The sequence below is a fragment of the Sylvia atricapilla genome, chromosome 15, assembly GCF_009819655.1.
Source record: "Sylvia atricapilla isolate bSylAtr1 chromosome 15, bSylAtr1.pri, whole genome shotgun sequence".
Classification (NCBI taxonomy): domain Eukaryota; kingdom Metazoa; phylum Chordata; class Aves; order Passeriformes; family Sylviidae; genus Sylvia; species Sylvia atricapilla.
Genome location: NC_089154.1, coordinates 14,937,287 through 14,955,250, shown reverse-complemented (window position 1 = coordinate 14,955,250; position 17,964 = coordinate 14,937,287). Strand labels below are relative to the sequence as shown.

The 17,964-nt window shown below is 44.6% G+C and overlaps 1 protein-coding gene across 2 annotated transcripts; it reads right to left on the bottom strand.

The window, feature by feature from the left end:
* Nucleotides 1-1,180: 1,180 nt before the first annotated feature.
* NDE1 (nudE neurodevelopment protein 1) lies at nt 1,181-17,668 on the bottom strand. Of its 2 annotated transcripts, none has more exons than XM_066330304.1 (9): nt 17,557-17,668; nt 9,857-9,984; nt 9,153-9,306; nt 5,945-6,093; nt 5,481-5,617; nt 4,295-4,471; nt 3,793-3,884; nt 3,011-3,147; nt 1,181-2,608 (listed from the first exon to the last, which is right to left on the bottom strand). In XM_066330304.1, exons 2-9 carry the CDS (start codon nt 9,940-9,942, stop codon nt 2,515-2,517), a joined length of 1,026 nt encoding a protein of 341 aa, XP_066186401.1. In that variant the 5' UTR covers nt 9,943-9,984; nt 17,557-17,668; the 3' UTR covers nt 1,181-2,514. The 2 variants fall into 2 exon arrangements, with proteins under 2 accessions (XP_066186401.1, XP_066186400.1); XM_066330303.1 differs by lacking the exon at nt 17,557-17,668 and adding an exon at nt 14,279-14,336.
* Between the last annotated feature and the right edge of the window lie 296 nt (nt 17,669-17,964).

The following is a 17,964-nucleotide window of genomic DNA, read 5'->3' as shown; positions in this document are numbered from 1 at the left end:
ATCACTTACTGAAAAAATATCATTTGTTCAAATTAAGTCAACTGTTAACAGTTTTATATGCACCATGGATGTGCTTACACACTAATAAAAGGCTAAAAAATGACTCCACTATCCTTGTGTACAGGTGTGACTTGGAGGGAAGGGGAGATGCAGCAGAGCTTCTCTAAAACTGAAATACTTCTTACAAAGGTTCATCTGCAATCATTAGAACAAAACCTTGGGTTTCTTCCAAGTGATGCTTTTGAAGAAATACCAAAAAAGTCTGTCCACTGAGCTGGAAGTAAAACAGCATGAGCACATGGGGCAGGTTTGATTCCCTCAGGGACACACGGTGCTGAGGTGCCCTGGGATGCTCCCAAGGGCTGACAGACACAGGAGCTGCAGAGATTGCAGCAGTCTGGTGCAGGAAAGCACCTACCTGTGTGTCTGTGGGCAGTGAACTCACCCTTGGACATCTGTTATGTGCAGAAATATTCCTGAGCAAAGCCTCTACAGCAGGCTGGAACCAATAGAAACAGCAGGGATCCAAGCCAAGCTATTCTGCACTGAGAGATCAGTTCCTTTTTATTTTTGGAGCACTCCAGCAAGACCACAACCTACTCCTGGGAGCTACCAGGAGCTATCACCAAGCCGTGCAGCAGCTCTGTGGTCACACCGGGGCAGCAGGGAGCCACACACAGCAAAGCAGGATGGAAAATCCCCCTCAGCCCAGTGCAGAAAGCTCACCTGATGCCTCTGATTGAACAGCAAGTGAACCTGAAGCAGTGTGACTACAGCAAATCATGCACAAACATCCACCTTGACAGCTAAAGCAGTCATCTTCTAAATCCAAGCATTGTTTCACGAGTGCAGAGATCACAAACTGGGGGGTTCAGACTGGGCACAGAGAATTCAGCCTGCAGACCCAGAGAATTCTCTCTGCTCATGAAAGAGGAAAGGAAGAATCCATTTAGAGGCATTAAGATGACAAGCTGAGCAGAGAGGGGTTAGGATGTGCTCCATCAGGCTCTGTAAAGATGCTCAAGAGCTGGGTGTTGACACAGCTGGGGAGCAAGGAGACAAGCAAGCCAGACTTTATATTAAATGGTCTTAAGCACCAATGCTGGGAGCAGAAACAGCAAGCTGAACATGTAGAAACCACAGTAGTAACTTGCAAAAAAACTCAAAATGCATCAACAACTCGCATTTAAAATAAGCTTTATTCTGCTCCCCCGTTAAAGCAACTTCATAGCTGGACTGAGAAATGGAAATCATCTGTAGTTTAAGTATTCTAGAGAAATAGATGCCTCAGTGGTTGTTTTTACAGCACTTCCTTAACAAAAAAAAACAAAAAACCCCCCAAAAAACCAAACCAAACGCCAACCAACCAACCAAAACAAAACAAAAACATCAAGAAAAAAAACCCCACCCATCAAACCCATTTATGCATTCTTTTGCCAAGTAAGCTCTCCCTGTCCCCTGCCACAAAAACAAACCCATAAAAACTGTTCAGTCGTTATTGATTTTGCAACTACAGTCTTCTATAGAATACTTTAACACTGGGAATGAACCTACTCCATTTTAAAAAACAAATGCAGTCATGTTCTACAGGGGGAAAACTTATTTTAAAGTAATTCTCTACTCACATACACTTCTGTAGCATAAAGAGCTTTTCAGGTTAAAAAAGCATTTCTAAATCAGTAACGGCAGATATATTCATATAGAAAAATAAAGCAATAAAACAATCACTAACACCCAAGGCACCTTAGTGAAGGGAGGTTTGGAAAGCAGTAAAACCCACCTATCAAGATGTTAGAACTAAAAACTTGATGAGGTTTGGCCTCCCACCTCCCAGGCTTTATGAGCCACTATGGGGTTAAAAAAAACCAAAAAAACTATTATCTCTGGGATGTCCTGAGCACTCTCAGCACCAGACATGTCTCACCTCTGACCATGACCTGTCCTGAATGGGAAATCATTGCTTACAGAAACATCTTGCCACTACACAGGCAGGGGTTTGTGCAGCAACGTTCTGGTCAGCAAACATCCCACAAGGAGCTGAGCAGCTTTTCCCTGCAGAAATACACTTTTCTCCACATGAAAACACTCCTTTAATTTGGGTGACTGCAGCACACAACACTCATGGTACAAAACAGAGCTCCAGCCACAACTGCTGGTGTGTGAACACCAACAGCCAAAGGCTGAGGAGCTGCACAGTGAATATTGCTGTGCTGTAGGCAGAAGGACAATGGCTTTGGCAGTGCCAAAAGAAGTGACCTTCAAGGAGCTATTTACAGTAGCTGATTCAGGAAGCAATTCCCAGTCTTGAACTGCCACAGTCAGCATTGCTTTGTCACACTTTGTCACCCACAGAACTTGCCCAGAGGCCACACTGGAAGAAGCCACTGCCAGCTGTGACTCCTTGTTCAGTTCTCACCTACCCTGACACTGCTGTCTGCTCGCTCACTGATACTCTCTTTAAAACTAAAGTTTGAAATAGACGTTTTTTCTTGTTCCTGCAGCCAGCCAGGCCTTTCAGAGCAGCATCTTGACCACGCTTTGGGAGGGGTGGCTCATGGCTCCTGGAGTGTGTGATGGTCGTGTTCCAAACTCCAGGCGTTTCACCAACCTGCAAAGGCAAAACTGAATCAGGGCACCTCTCCCTGGCTGTAACCATCCTCAGAGAAACTGCTCACTTCCAGAACAAACCCCTCAGCTGGGAAAACAGCACTCTGAGCACTGCATGAACCCATTCCTCAACTGGGCTGGGTTTCACTGTAACACACGGCTGCATTTCCCTTTGAGGAATGAACACTGTCTTTTACAGGTGCTGGAGTTTCAGTTTGGCATTGCAGCAGTACATAGATAATCAGCTGCATGAATATGTTAATGTATGGCCCCTGAGGATTCCTGACAGGAGCTTTCATGAGGTTTCTCCCCAGGCTAGGAAAACAAACCAAAACAAAGACTGATACGCTAAATTTCCAGCACCAAAAGCTGTCACTAAGACACAGCAGGGTTCAGCACTCACCCCGTGTCACACAGAGGCTGATGAGGACTCAGGCGTGTTTCCAGGACATCTCTGTTCATGTACATGGACACTGAAGGTCTGTTTGGAGACTGGTCATACACAAAGTTTCGGCAGGATGCAAGCTTGGACTCCAAAGCCTGAAGTGAACAGACGAGGCAAGTGTCAGATTGACCATTCTCTTTAGGAGATGGCACTGTGGCACACCAAAAGGGCACTGAAGTGTGTGGGTTTGGGGGATTTCCTTTCTTTAAGAGTGAGTTATCCAGTAGAGGAACCTGCCAGACCCCAGTGTCACGTGAGTTCTGAATTCTCAATTCTGAATCTCTCTAAAGAGGAATCTCTGTTTCTCCAGGGAGTTGATGCTCTTCACCAGCAGGAACACAAAATCTCCACTTCCCTCAGATTTTTACATCTTTCTTACAGGCATAATTTTTTCAATTACTAAACCTTCATATGAGCTATCAGCTTCCCTATTCATGTATTAGGTGGGGAACAGATCCCTTCTCAATTTACTCATGCTGACTTATTTTTTCTGCAAATGCACTTCCAGAAATTCGTAGAGGGAGGTCTTATCCCCACCTGGATTATAACTTAGAAGAACCACCATGGTCCATTTTTATTTGGGGGGTGGTCAGAAACATCTGCAGTCCAGGCCAATCCCAAGGCCACACTTAGCTAACCTGGGGGCAAGAGACTCTCTTCAGTCTCCCCTGAAGAGCAGCACAAGCAGTTTCTAAGAGCTGCAGCTTTCCAAAAGCATTGCCTGGCAGGAAATCACTCACCCCCACTTTTCGCAGCAAGTCTCCCACAATATTGAGAGCAGATATTCTTGCAGCTGGTGTGAGAGGGGTTGCACCATAACTGTCCTCAAGACCTGCAGGGCAGGTTAAAGAAGGAGATGTTACTCATGGGGAAAGAAAAATTTACTTCTGTCTTAGAGAGGATGATTCAAGGAACACAATTACAGATTACACAGGTTTTTAAAACCTTTCCCCTAAATTAGACCAACATCTCTGGGACATTTGTGAACTAACAGAAAATCCCAACAGCTCATCTTATCCTTCATTATCACCAGACAGTTCAAGTCAATTGGAAATGAACAGACTGTGAATAAACTCAAAAAAATCCCAGTTAGTGAACACAAAGACCATGATGATTTGATGTAGGAGACACTACACCACACACTCCATTCTGTGGCTGAAGGAGGAATGAAAAGAAGGGAACAAACTACAGCCAAAACAAGAGCATCCCATGGTTTGTGTGAGCTGGTTCCCTGTCAGTCACCTCTCCTGAATGTCCCAGGGGTGGGAATGCTGATGGGTGTCCGGCGCAGGGCGGGTGTTGAGGGCACAGACAAAGAGGCCTGAACTGCAGTGTCTGTTCTTTCTGCTTCCAGGGGAGCTCTCATTGGTGTCTTGGGCTTCTCCTGCTTCTGCTGCACTGCAAGCTCCTGTCGTAGGTCTATGGAGGAAGCAACACAAAGCAAGTGCTGGAGGATGCAAGATAAGAGCAGGAGGTAATCTTTGGCTCAAAAGGCTTTCCTCCTCATGGAGCTGAGGTAAAGTCACTTACCAGTGTAAAAGACTACTCCAGGCAGATCCTCAAATTCCAGATAACTGAAGGGCTTTCTGGGATTGTGGCTCAAGATATTTTAGTAGTGCTATTACCTGGCTTTTATTTTCAAACCCTTTCATGAGGCTCCCCTCCAGAATTAACTCCTTTCCAAATGTTACAGGCTGCTAAGCAAAGGCACATCAATCTGAGGCTTGGCAACTTGGCACACCTTGGCTTCGTTCTGGCTCCCTGCCAGGCTGAGATCCTACCTGTTGTACCCTTTCCTATCCTGGTTTCCACATGAAGGAAACTTGAGCTGAGGCCAGCTGGAAGCCACATCACTAACCAGCCAAGGGATAGAGCACTTGTTTCCCACAGCCTGGCTGCAGCTTCTGGATACCACTCAAGGGCACAGAACCCAAGATCTGAAAACAGATGTTTTTCCAGCTCCAGGGTCTCTCTCCTCTCACCCAGCCTTGTTGACAGATAGCAAAAAGCCAGTGCATTCCAAAGCGACCAGAAGTCACTCACAGCCCTCCTGTTTTAATTCCTCATTAGTGCTTCACTGACTCCACTTCCCACAGACCAGGAAACAATGAGGTTAGTGTGTATTAAAGCTGACCTTCATGGGAAGCCACATCAGCACACACTCCAGCTGGACTGGCTCAACTCCCTGAAGCCCTGATTAGGAGAAGGCTGGAACAGACTCTTGCTCCTGAGAGTGCTCTGGAACAATGGCAGGAGTTCCAGGAGTGGGGATAGAACATTCTGAGGTTTTCTTACTTGTTTCTACATTTCAGATAGCAGGTTTTAAAGAAGAAAACTTAAAAGTCCAGCTCTAAGGAGTATGGAGAGGACTGAGCAGCTACAAGGCAGCAGGAGAGAAAGGAAAAGAGACAAATAACTTCTGTCTAACCTCTAGCTTCATCTTTCAGGCGCTGCACAGACTCCAGAAGGTTTTCCTTCTCATCCAGCTCACTCTCCAGAAAAGCATTTCTTTCAATAGCCTGGTTTAAACGCTGTTCAAAATCCTCCAGGGACATTATAGTGGCTCTGAAAAAGAGGTATTAGGTGTCACTACCAGATCCTTCAGGCACATGGAGGACTCCCTGTCTCACAACAAAATGGACAGGGTTGCATTTTTGTTTGGTTCGCTGTTTTTAGGGTTTTTTTAGCTTGTAAGATACGGAAGAGTGCAGTCAGAAGAGTGGAAGAGGTAAAAAAGAATTATCACATTGCCTATCTGCAACAAATCTCTTCAACAGACTCATCAGACAAGTGACAGTTCAGAATGGCAGTGGTAACAAGTAATGTCACAAACAGCTCAGTGCTTCCAGGACAGAATAGAGGTGGAAAAAAACCCCACAAAAAGCAGATCACCTTTTTGCTCTTTCCAGATCATCGTTTTCTTGCTCGAGCTCTCGAATGTATTTCTGAAGCTGCTCCTTAATGGCTCTTGTCTGTGTCAAGTCATCTTCCAGTGCAGAGATCTGCCTGTATCCTTCTGAATGCTGCATTTCAATCTTTTCCTACTCAAAGGCAAATCAAACAGCACATCAGATACTCAGCAACACATGTTCTCTTTTTGCAGCATTGTCTGAGCCCCTTGAAAGGCAGAGACAGATGCTCTCAAGTTTTTTGAGAAACATCACTTTACACATGGTAAAATGCCAACAAATTCAGTTGCTCACATACTTCTGGGCTGCCAGCAGACAAGAGCTCTTTCTGTCACTCCTTATCAAACAAAATGCAGGGAACAGTTCCCAACACTCACAGCACAGGGCCATTCCTTGCCTCTCCCAGACAGCCTGACTCAGCTGTTTTTTAGCAATACAGAGAGCAGAACACAAGAGAAGCCACTTATTTTGAACCCCAATATGAAGTCAGGCAGTATTTAGGAGCCAAAGTAACAAGAATATAAAAAAAATAATTTCCAAGTGTAACCCTGTTACATGCTGCTGTAATCAGCAAGATTCTGCACTGCCCATGTGGTTTTCTTAGCCCAAAGCAGGTTCAAAATTCTGGATAACAGAACATTACAGGTACACTTTGGATGGGAATCTAAACCAAACTCTACACCACATATACAAGGGAACATTTAAGGCACAGGCAAAGAGGAAGACTTAGCTTCCACATCAGACCTCTCTCTCCTGCACTGCCACTAAATGTGGAGTTAGTTCCACAGTAGGTGACACAGGAAAGCTTTCCCATGGGACAGGGAAAGCTCCACAGCACCCTATTTCAATGATTTATACTCAACCACCTTGCTACCAGACCTCTTCAACGTGCCAGAGGTTTTCTGGAAACTCCAAGATTGCTGTGTAAGCAACATTCCTGAAGTGCTCTCCAAACAGAACTCAAGAACAAAACACTTGAAGTCACAAATCCATGCACTGGGAGTTGAAAACCACAGCAAGTAGCCTTGTGTGAGTGATAATGTGAACACAGCTATTTTAGCACATGAAATGCCTAGACAAAGAGGAGAGGAAGAGATATCCATCCTGAACTAAGAAATCCTTATTTGACTGCAGCGTGGTGACACTGCTGTAATTCCAAACCTCTGAGACACAGTTAAGAGCCTCTGAGCTCCAAGAGGCAGATTACTTTCAATGAGCTTCTCAGGACTCTCTAAACTACCCTCCAAAGCAGCATTCCCATCAGTTTTTAGGTAGCATGAGCTCTGATTTGTAAAAGGGAGCAGGCACACACACTGGGCTGGTCAGCTCAGAGCCACAAGCTGTGTGGGCTGACAAAAAGTTCACTGCTGTTGACCTAGATGCAGATCCCAACCCTTGATGGGCTCAGTTAACAGCGCTGCTCAATGGCTTCATGAGATTAATGCTTTGCTCTTGAACTGATTCAGATAAAAGGCCAGAACTGCAAGGTCCCAGGCTTTGTTTTTAGCCAATTGTAATAAACTATCAGCTGATCTGGCCCTCAATGGTGGCTCTGTTCCTTCACTGCAGGCTGTTACTGCAGTTTTCAGGCTGCATGAATAGCCAATTGTTGGATGGTTTATTTCAAGCAGAATATATTTTAAGAAAGTTATCTACTGTGAAGAATAATTTCAGATTTTCTAAAATATGGCTACCCTCCCCTTTTTGAGGCTCTGTATTGCTTCCTGCTATTTTCATTCTTCACTCTTCAGCCTGGCTCTGTGGCTCTTCCTCTCATCCCAGCTACTCTAGAGAAAGAAAATTGTCTATACACTCCTAAATTAAATGAACTATGGGTTTTGTTTTTGAAACTTTTGTCTTCTCCCCAAACCCATCAGCTTCCATGGGTTTATGTGTGGCTGTCTGGAACAGCAGACCAATACTCCATACAACATGCACAACATCTAATATTTCTAAGGTGCTACAACAAGAACAACAAGGATTAAAGCAACATAAATCCAATGAAAAGTCTTGGAGGTCTTGCTATCAAAAAGCAGGGAGTGGAGGAAATGGCTAAGCTGGTTCTAGAGGGACAGGACATCTGGAAAAACAGAAGAGTTTTTCCTTAAGACAGTCATTTGGACAACAGTTTAAACAAAAGGCATTGCAAACCTGGATTCATCCAGTGATTAATCACTTATACAAATACCTTCACTCCCATCAGCTTATTATTGCATCCAATTGAACAGAAGAAGTGTAATTACATTAATCTCTCTTCCACAGAGATTGAGCTAGCCCTACAAAAAACAGTGTAGGATTTCTTGGGTGACTGTAACTCATCTGTAAACAAAAGGCCTACATTAAAACTTTAAATTTAGAGGCACACCAATTTCAGTGCCAATTTTTTCCAAACTTAAAGAGAACTTACCAGCATTCCCTGAACCTGTCAATCATCTTTGAGAGGCTGAAATGAAGCACTCATCACGCTTCATATTTTAGACAGCTTCACTGTTTCTTAAGCCACTGTGTTAAGAAGCCCCATCTCAATCAATAAGTTCATATCCTTTATGTTTTATAGTTCTAGAAGTTAATGCCTTTCTGCTGGTTCTTAGTTTCACAGAATGCTAACCAAGTACAGAGAGGATAACTCTTTTTTCACTAAGGACAGACTGATTCAATAACAAAGCCAGGACTGAAATTGTTTTATGACTCTCAGTTCTATGTGTTACCACCAGCTGCTCCTTCCCAGCTTATCTGAAATGCCAGATAATAAATACACAACTATGTAAAAAGGGCTTAAAACTGAGTTTCCTTACGTAATGCAAAACCACAGCTGCAGTGTTTGTACTTTGATTGTTCTGCCATATTATCTGTGACTGCATGATGCAGACAGCAAGAAAGATATGAACAAAAGCACTAAATAGACGGGAGAAGGAACAGAACAGCAGCTCTTGTGTTCACACTCAGCCTCCACTCCACTGTGGACAGTTTTCTCCCATCTGAAATCCACCCTGACACACAGCCCAAATCTGGGAGCAGGAACAGTACCAAGGAACACAGAATCCTCAGAGCAGACAACAGGCTGGCATTTCTTTGCTATTCAAGACTTTCCTTTCTGCAATCTCCTGGTGAATTTTTCTGCAGTGCTGAGGTGACGCCACAGGGTGCAAACCCCTGAGGATGGGCACACAACGTGCAGCAGCAGCTCTCACCTTCACTGCCTCCAGCTCCAGCCGCAGGCGGTTGTTCTCTGACAGAAGGTCCCTGTTCCTGGACTCTGTTTGCTGCAGCTGAGTCTCCAGCTCAGCCTCATACTCTCGGCTCCCCTCCTGGAATTCGCGCAATTCCTCCTGCGTGCTCTCAGCACTAGAAATTCCAGCAACAGAACTCATCACAATGGACAATGACAAGGAAAAAAAATCATCTCTTGTGCACTCGAGGTAAAAACAACACTGCTCTTGAACACAGAAGGCTGTATGCCCTTCTCCAATGTATGTATTCAATAGGAAAGGAGAAACATATGCAAATGTCTCCCTGCCAGGCATGGGAAGTCACCCATAGCAAACTGATAAACAAATAACAAAAGTCCAAATACACAGAAAACCCCCAGAGCCTGTCTTCACACTGCAGAGGATATATAGAGGATAAGAGATATGTGGCATCTCTTTAGTTTGTCAATTGTCCACTGCCATCACACGTTTATTCCATTATTCAATTCTATTCTTTATTTGGAAATATAAAAAAAGCCGTTATTGATAAGCAACAAAAAGTGAGGAACAAAGAGAAAGATGAAAGGAAACGTTTAATATTCTTGAACAATCCTATTGAAACAATCCTCCAGCAAAACAAGCAGCAATGAAAGATCTGTGTCTTTGCACTTTATCCAACCACTTGGAGGAATGAACCACTGCCTTACCACTGCTTGTATTTCATAGCCAGCTCCTTCCAGTATCTGGTTTCCTCTTCCACTGAGCTGAAGTGATGTTCTTCAGAGTCTTCCATAATGAGTCCTCAAAGCCTAAAACTCCTGTTTCATTTTTCCCCCTGAAAATGTAAAGGGTCAAGCATAAGAACTCGGGTAGTGAGCAGCCTCATCCTCCTGTGCACAGCAGAACACTCCTCCTCCCACACAGCCAAACTCAACTCCAGCCTTGACAGGACTGGTGTGTTTTCACAGACCAGAAATGTGAAAGAATTCCTGCTAAGTCATTTCCCCCAGTCCTCCCGAAGCTGCTGCAGGCTCACACCACATCCCAGCAGCCAGCACCTTCAGCACCTCGAGTCAGAAGCTCAAACCTGAGCTGCAGCTGTGCCAGTGCACAGAGAACACAAGGGAAAGAACACATCTCAGGCACAGCTTCAGCTCCAAACACACTGCAATTCAACAACCCTAAAGACACCCATCATGAAATTAAAGAGAAACTTCAAAGAGACAGAGATTAGGTACTCGAGATACAGATTTCCTGAGTTAACATTTAAAAGAACACGTAAGCTTTTTATGGACATAATTTCTGGGCACATGAAAAATTTCTTCCTAGGTTAAAGCTACCCAAATTTAAACCTGAAATACCAAAATCCACATATTGCTCCAATATCTCTGGATACCTCAGAGAGCCAGGGGAGAAGGGAGGGTAAAAACTCCCCAGAGGTTTTAGCAGGATACCAGTGGCTGGGTTAGGTATGCAGTTAAAGATTGCAGCAATCCAGACAATCCAGCTGTCCCTGTGCCAGCACAAACCCCGTCACAGGACACATTCCCAAATAGGAATGACACACAAAGAGCCACAGGGCAATCAGGAACTTTAAGTTGGTCACTCCCACTTGAGGACTTAAGTATCTAAACACCACAATTAAATGAAATCAATGCCCTGTGATGTGCATGACACACTCTGTTGAATGGGTCAGCAGCAAATATCATTTCATACGAGTTAGTCTTGACAATGGAGAAACATCAAACCTGGTGTTCTGCATAATCTGCCCACATCCAGCCCTGGGTGAGGCAAAGGCTCCACTCAGACATTATCAATTTAACCAAATTGATACCAAATAAGAAACCAGGTAAGATAAAGAATAGCAAATAGAGGTGGAAATGAGCAATTCATAACAGTGGCAGCAGACAGAAAACCACATCACCGAAATCTAATGACTGAAGAAACACAGTTCTGCCAAGTTTCAACTCCAGTTCTGCTGAGCAAAACATTTCCTAGAGGTAACTCTGATGGAACAAAGAAGGGATGGCTGAAGCCTTGAAAGATCACTTAGATCTGTCTTCTCCCCTTATTTATGACCCTCATAAACTGCTGGTGTAGACCCTCTGAGCAGCATGTCCTAGCTCAAGAAAATGTGCATACACTGCACGTCTATTGACCTCTATGGAAGAAAACATCTTTAACCTGTGTCAAGACTTTCCTCTCCAAAAAATCAACGGGTATAAACAGAAGAGAGTAACACCCACCTATTTAGTAACTCTAATGAGACAAACCCAAGTAGTTCTTACCTCTGCTACGGACAAAAGTACTCAAAGTGCTCTGGCAATCTGAAACTAAATTCTTACATATCCAGGCAATGCCACAAAGCTCAATTCCTCTTCACAGCCCAAGCAATTATCAGATTATTGAGGAAGGAGTAAGCAGCATCACAGCTGAGTGGGGCTGTGCCTGCATACCTCAGTGCACAGCACCAGCGACACACTCACAGAAATTACACTGGTATTTAAAAGAGGAGCTGGCAGGTGAAGAGAAAAGTTACTAAGCCTTAGTTTTTATGATTGAGTTTGACACAAAATGTTCATTAGACAAAGCTACGTGTGTTCCTTCAAACAAATAAAAGCACTGTATAATGCACTGACACGTTTCCAGCATCAAGTCTCAAGGCTGAAGAACACACTGGGCAAAAAAAGAGGAAAAGGAGTGTGAGAACAGAGTGATTTTCCAAACAGTGCTCTTGCCCATTAAAATGAAAATCATGACCAAGCATAATTAACATTCTTGACCTAGGATAGTTTATGTCACATCTACTCTGTTATTTTTAAGTGAACTGAAAGTGCCTTTGATGTTAACAAGCATGTCCTTCTGCTCAAGACACTGTGTCCACACACCCCGAGCCTTGCAGCATGCCTGAGAAGAAAAATATCCAAAAAGGATTTTTTTTCTGACACAAGCATTATAATAAGTCCAATATCTGGGTTTGGACAGTCAACAAAAATAATTCAGGAATGATAAAGATGAACTGCAAGACATCTTGCTCTAAAAAGCTTTCAAAGAACCCTTTGGAACCCAAAGACAGCTTCCCTCAGCTTCAAAACCTTGAATGTGCTCACATCTGTGTTTTCATGGAAGAACTAAGACTGCACAGAGAAGAATTTTCCTTAACTGACCCATACAATCCATGAGGCTTTCAGGGAACTCTGCCACGTCCACAGCAGCACAAAGGTGCTGCACCCCTCAGTGCCACTGTGTCTCTGTGAACACGACATTATGGACCCACTGAGGATGTCACATGAGCTCACTCTGCTTCATGGTTACCATTACCAAATAGTACTTATAATTTAAAATTAATTGTTCAGCTGCAAATACACGGAAGGACAGTGGAGCTGTACTTATTCCAGAGATGTGGCTGCTCTCCAATGCCACAGGCACAAGTTTTTTGCTGCAAAATTCAAGGAAGAGCTATTAGTTTCCTTTCATGTAATACATCTTAGCTCAAACTAAGCTGGGCTTTTCAAACTAACCAAAGATGGAAAATACAAACTTAAACTGAAAAGAAAAATTCCGAGTTTGAGAGAAAGTATTAAAGCTTTTTTTAAACTTTTTTTTTCCTGAGATTTGTCTAAGAAGAGTGCAAATAAAAACCATGTGTGTCTTGTTAAACTGCCTGCAGAAAAGGTAGAGTTACGACTGGTTTTCCCCTGCTGCCTTCTCCCCTTGATTTTTGATTTTTAACAACTTGGAGACAAGATGCAAAATGCCTGAAGAGAAATTAATCAGGAACTCCTCATTGTCTGCACCCACTACAAGCAGGGAGAGCAGAGGAGAGTCAAGCAGGATTTTAGAAATGCTTTTTCAAACACTGGAAAAGGTGTAAATTAAACGAGGAGAGAAGGTCAGGGTCTGTAAGAAGCACCCCACTGGCTGCACCTTGCTTGTTTTCAGGCAGGGGAAGCCAGAAGAGACATTTTGGGCAGGTTTTGTGCGTGTAAAAAGCACAAAGCTTTTTCTTTTTTTCTTTTTTTTTTTTTTTTTTCCACGGGCGTCACCAACCTCCACATCAGGCAGGAAGTGGACGGGATCATGGGTGGGGACTGGAATTTGGCAAGGAGAAAAAAAACACTGCACAGCACAAAACAATTCCACACCAGCGAGAGCAGGGCTGAGAAATTCCTCAGGGTAAAGCAAGGATCGAGAAAAGCGAGCCACAAAATTCAGAGTTCCTTCACTTCAGCTCGGAAATCAGTGTGAATTCACCCAAAATCATGAGGGCCCCAGCCCGGATTGTTTCAGCCCTAGAACAAAGGACTCAACCCTGATACTGAACTTTTTTCTTCACAAAAGAACATTTAGCTCGATGTTTGTAGCAATGCCTAATGGTTCAAGTCGAAGCAATTCACATTGTAATAAAAAAAGTAAAGGAGTACCACAAATACTGCTGAATTATCCATGACAGAGATGAAGCTCCTATTAGACATTATTTTCCCTAAACGTAAAGCAAAACAAAGCACCTCTTCGCTCCCGAAAAGCAGCTTTCCCATCCTATGAAAATCAGATTTGCTTAAACTATTCCCCTTGAAAGGGTCCTCCTGTAACACATGGGCCTGCTTCCTTTTGTTGAAGCCATACAAAAGAAAAACCACCACAAAAGAGAAAGAAAAGGCAGAGGTCACGGGAGCCCCAGGATTACTCCAGAATCCCAAAAGAAAAGAGTTATCAGCTTCTTCGGGCCTTCTCTACCACAGGGCTGAGCTCGGCAAACCCCTCCTCTTCCCACTATGACCAGCCCAGCTCCCACACTTTCAACTTTCCAGTGAATCCTACGGCAACTCCGCGCTTTTCTCCGCTGAATCGCCTGACCTCTGATGCTTCCAGCCGCAAGCCAAGAGGTCGGCGAGGCAGCGCTGCGGATCCCGTTCCCATGCGGAGCACCGAGCCGCCGGCCACGGCTCCCACACTGCGCTCCCCGCCCCAGCAGCGCCCGCACCACCAACTCCAGAGCAGGAGGAGGTTCGGGGCCGCAGCCGGACAGGGTCTCGTGTCCTGTGTCCCTTATCCTGTGTCCCTTATCCCGTGTCCCGTGTCCCGTGTCCCTTATCCCGTGTCCCGTGTCCCCGGCCCCGGGCTCTCACCGCGCTCCCGCCGCTCCCACACCGCCGCTCCCGGCCCGGCCGGCGCCGCCTCCCCATTGGCTGCCGGTCACGTGCCGCGGGCCGCTCCGCCAATCAGCGCCGGCGGAACGCGCTGCGGAAACTTTGGTGACTTTCAAACGGCGCCGGGGGCGGCGGCCGCGGCCGGTCCCGATCCTGTGCGCGTTCCTGTTGCCATTGCTATTGCTATTGCTATTGCCATTGCTATTGCTATTGCTATCGCTATTGCTATTCCTGTTCCTATTCCTATTGCCATTCCTATTGCTATTGCTATTGCTATTCCTATTCCCATTCCTATTCCCATTCCTATTCCTATTCCTATTCCCATTCCCACTCCTATTCCCACTCCCACTCCTATTTCCACTCCCATTCCTATTCCCACTCCTATTCCCATTCCTGTTCCCATTCCTATTGCTATTCCTATTCCTATTCCTATTCCCACTCCTATTTCCACTCCTATTCCCACTATTTCCACTCCCATTCCTATTCCCACTCCTAATCCTATTCCTATTCCCACTCCCATTCCTATTGCCATTCCTATTCCCACTCCCATTCCTATTCCCACTCCCATTCCTATTCCCACTCCCATTCCTATTCCTATTCCTATTCCAATTCCCATTTCTATTCCCATTCCTATTCCCATTCCTGTTCCCATTCCTATTGCCATTCCTATTCCCACTCCCATTCCTATTCCCATTCCTATTGCCATTCCTATTCCCACTCCCATTCCTATTCCCATTTCTATTCCCATTCCTATTCCTATTCCCATTCCTATTCCCATTTCTATTCCCATTCCTATTCCTATTCCCATTTCTATTCCCATTCCTATTCCTACTCCTATTCCCATTCCTATTGCCATTCCTATTCCCACTCCCATTCCTATTCCCATTCCTATTGCCATTCCTATTCCCACTCCCATTCCTATTCCCATTCCCATTCCCATTCCTATTCCCATTCTTGTTCCCGACCCTCGTCAGCCTCGCTAACCCCACCGTCCATCTTCAGTGACCTGCAGTCACACGCACAAGGCTCCGCATCTTCTGAGGCGTTAAGCGTGTATAAACCAGCAAGTGCCGTAATTTTAAAGGCGTGATTGACCTTAAAATTATCTAAAAGAGAAAAATATTTACATTAGGGTTTTTTTTTCCTCCATTCAAAAGACCTCTACTGCAAAAGCAAACAGCGATTCAGCCCGTGTCTGTTTTTAACGCCAGCCCAGCATCTTCAGCCCGAAGTGTCCTTTCCCCAAGCAAGGACAGGTTTCCGTGTCGCAGTCTGTGAAATGTTAGACGCTTCCCCTCATCCCCACCCCAGCACGGTGTCATCGTGGCAGAAAACAAGCGGCTGGCACCCGCAGGGGCCCCGAGCTCCGTGGGGCAGAGCTCGGTGGATCCCTCGCTGCGGCAGGATCCACAGGATCCGAGCCGTGCGCGGGTTTTCCCCAGCGCCCCGGCTGTGTTCCTACAAACACTCGCTCCTTAGTGGTGCCTGGCGTTTGTTGCCGGAGACAAAACAAAAACACAAATTATCTATCACACGTGTATCACCCCCACGGGCAGGGCCACGTGTCACCGAGTGTCACCGGGTGTCACCGAGTGTCACCGAGTGTCACCTCCCACCCCAAACTGCTGCTGATGGGTGCCAGTTTCATTTACCTCTGAGGTAACACCTGGAGCACAGTGTGGGTCTGAGAAGACTTGTCTGAACTGGAAATACACCTCTGCCAAAGGCTGGGACTGCTGGATGCTTTCCTACACCAGAAGGAATCTGTCCATAACTCAGACAACTTTAACTGAAAAAAGTGAGCAAAACTATTCTGCTTTCTTGCCAGGCGTTCAGCAAAATAACTATATTTTCAGGTGAGATGTTCAGCACTATCATACAAACTATCATACAACTATGAAGAGGAAACTAAATAAGGTGTTTTAAAAATTGGGTTAATAGCGTTTGCAGTTCTCTCATTACTCAAGAATGTTTTTATTATCAGATAAGTTGCAGAAAATAAACTACATACTATTGTGGTGTGTTCCCAGTAATTAAAACAAATTATACATCGTTCACGAGTTTGGGACAAAGGACATTTTACTCCAACACTTCAAGCAAATTTTTGAGGATAGTATGACTGCACAGATTATGTCAAAGGTACACCTGAGTATTTTTAATATTTCTCATCCTGAAATACTTGTAAAACACAGCAGAATTTATGAGGTTTCCGAGGAAGCTGAGAGCCTCTCATTCAACTCTGAAACAGTGAAACAGCACCTTAACAAATGCCAGGGGCTCAGAGGCACTACCAGAGGCACTAATAATGTACAGAAGCAATAAATATTCTTTAAAAAAGGTTACTGTATTCACTGTGACTGCCTTGTTTGCAAGAAGAACAAGAACACTCGCCTATTTCAAAACTAGCAAAGGAGGAGAAATTATTTTAGGCATTTATTTTTAGTTTGCTGATTAATAATTAATAACTGGCAGATCTTTGTGGGGCTAGGATTCATGTGCTGGTTATTTTAATGAGAAGGCCACACTGGTTCTTCCATGAAAACAAAGTGGACAAAAATTCATCTACTGTAAGTTGTGATAAGGTTGTCACACCTTATCTTTTAGCAATAAGCTTCTGTTGGGAAAAAATATTTGCTTTGCTTAGAGAATTAAATAACTCCTCACACCACCCACTCTGTGGATGGAACAGGAACTGCTCACCACCACTTGTCCTTACAAACTACTGAACTGCTTTTTTTGCCTTTTTTTTTTTACAAATGGATTCCTGATACCCATAAAATGTGACAAATGTGTTAGAATATCACATGGAAATATTGCTATCACCGAAGAGCAAGTATTTAACATCAATAATACCTTTTTTTTTGCTGTCTCTTTAAAGCTGTTATATAATTCTCTGCAGTCTGTATATGCAGGATCAGATTTGCACATGCTTAAGCAAGAAACAGATTCCCACTACTTTAAAAACCTTCTGATATCTTGAACTGACACACTGCTGATTGGAACTGTCAAATGCTCATTAACAGCCCTGGTTTATTAAGCAGAGCAGAACACAGCAGCTCTCTGAGCCTTGGCACAGAGCAGTGACACCCCAGTGACCCTGGCTGTGGCTCTGAGCTTTGTCACCAGGGCTTCTCACTGCTGCCTGCAGCCTCTTAGGCAAAGGTGCAAGTAAATCCCAGCTTAGCCTAACACCACAGTTATGATCAAAAGAGAGAGAGGCACCAAAAAGCTGATCTCCAAGCTGTGCTGTCACTAACCTTCCTCCCTGAGGGGCTCAGCCACCAGCTGAGGAGCAAGGCCAGCCTGGATGACACGGATTTGCTGCACGATTTTGGCCCAGCCTTCCAAAGGAGCTCTTAAACTGTGAGACAGAGCCATGTCTGTAAGAAACACAAGAACAGGAAAATTAGAATTAGAGGTAGGGTTGTTGGAATATTAGCAGCACAAGGATTGAAGAGGAAAAACACCAGTGTGGAAAGTTATGCCATCCTAAAGTGAGCAAGCCTCAGTTCCCTCTGGTGAGTTGCCAGTGTCACCACACCCACAGAGCAGTGACCCACGAGTGCATGCCCACAGCTTCCTTGGTGCTTCTTTGGTCAGCAGGCTTCAGGTGTTGTGTCAAGGGCTGGGGACACACTAATGCCTAAGCTGGTGGGTCCTTAGAA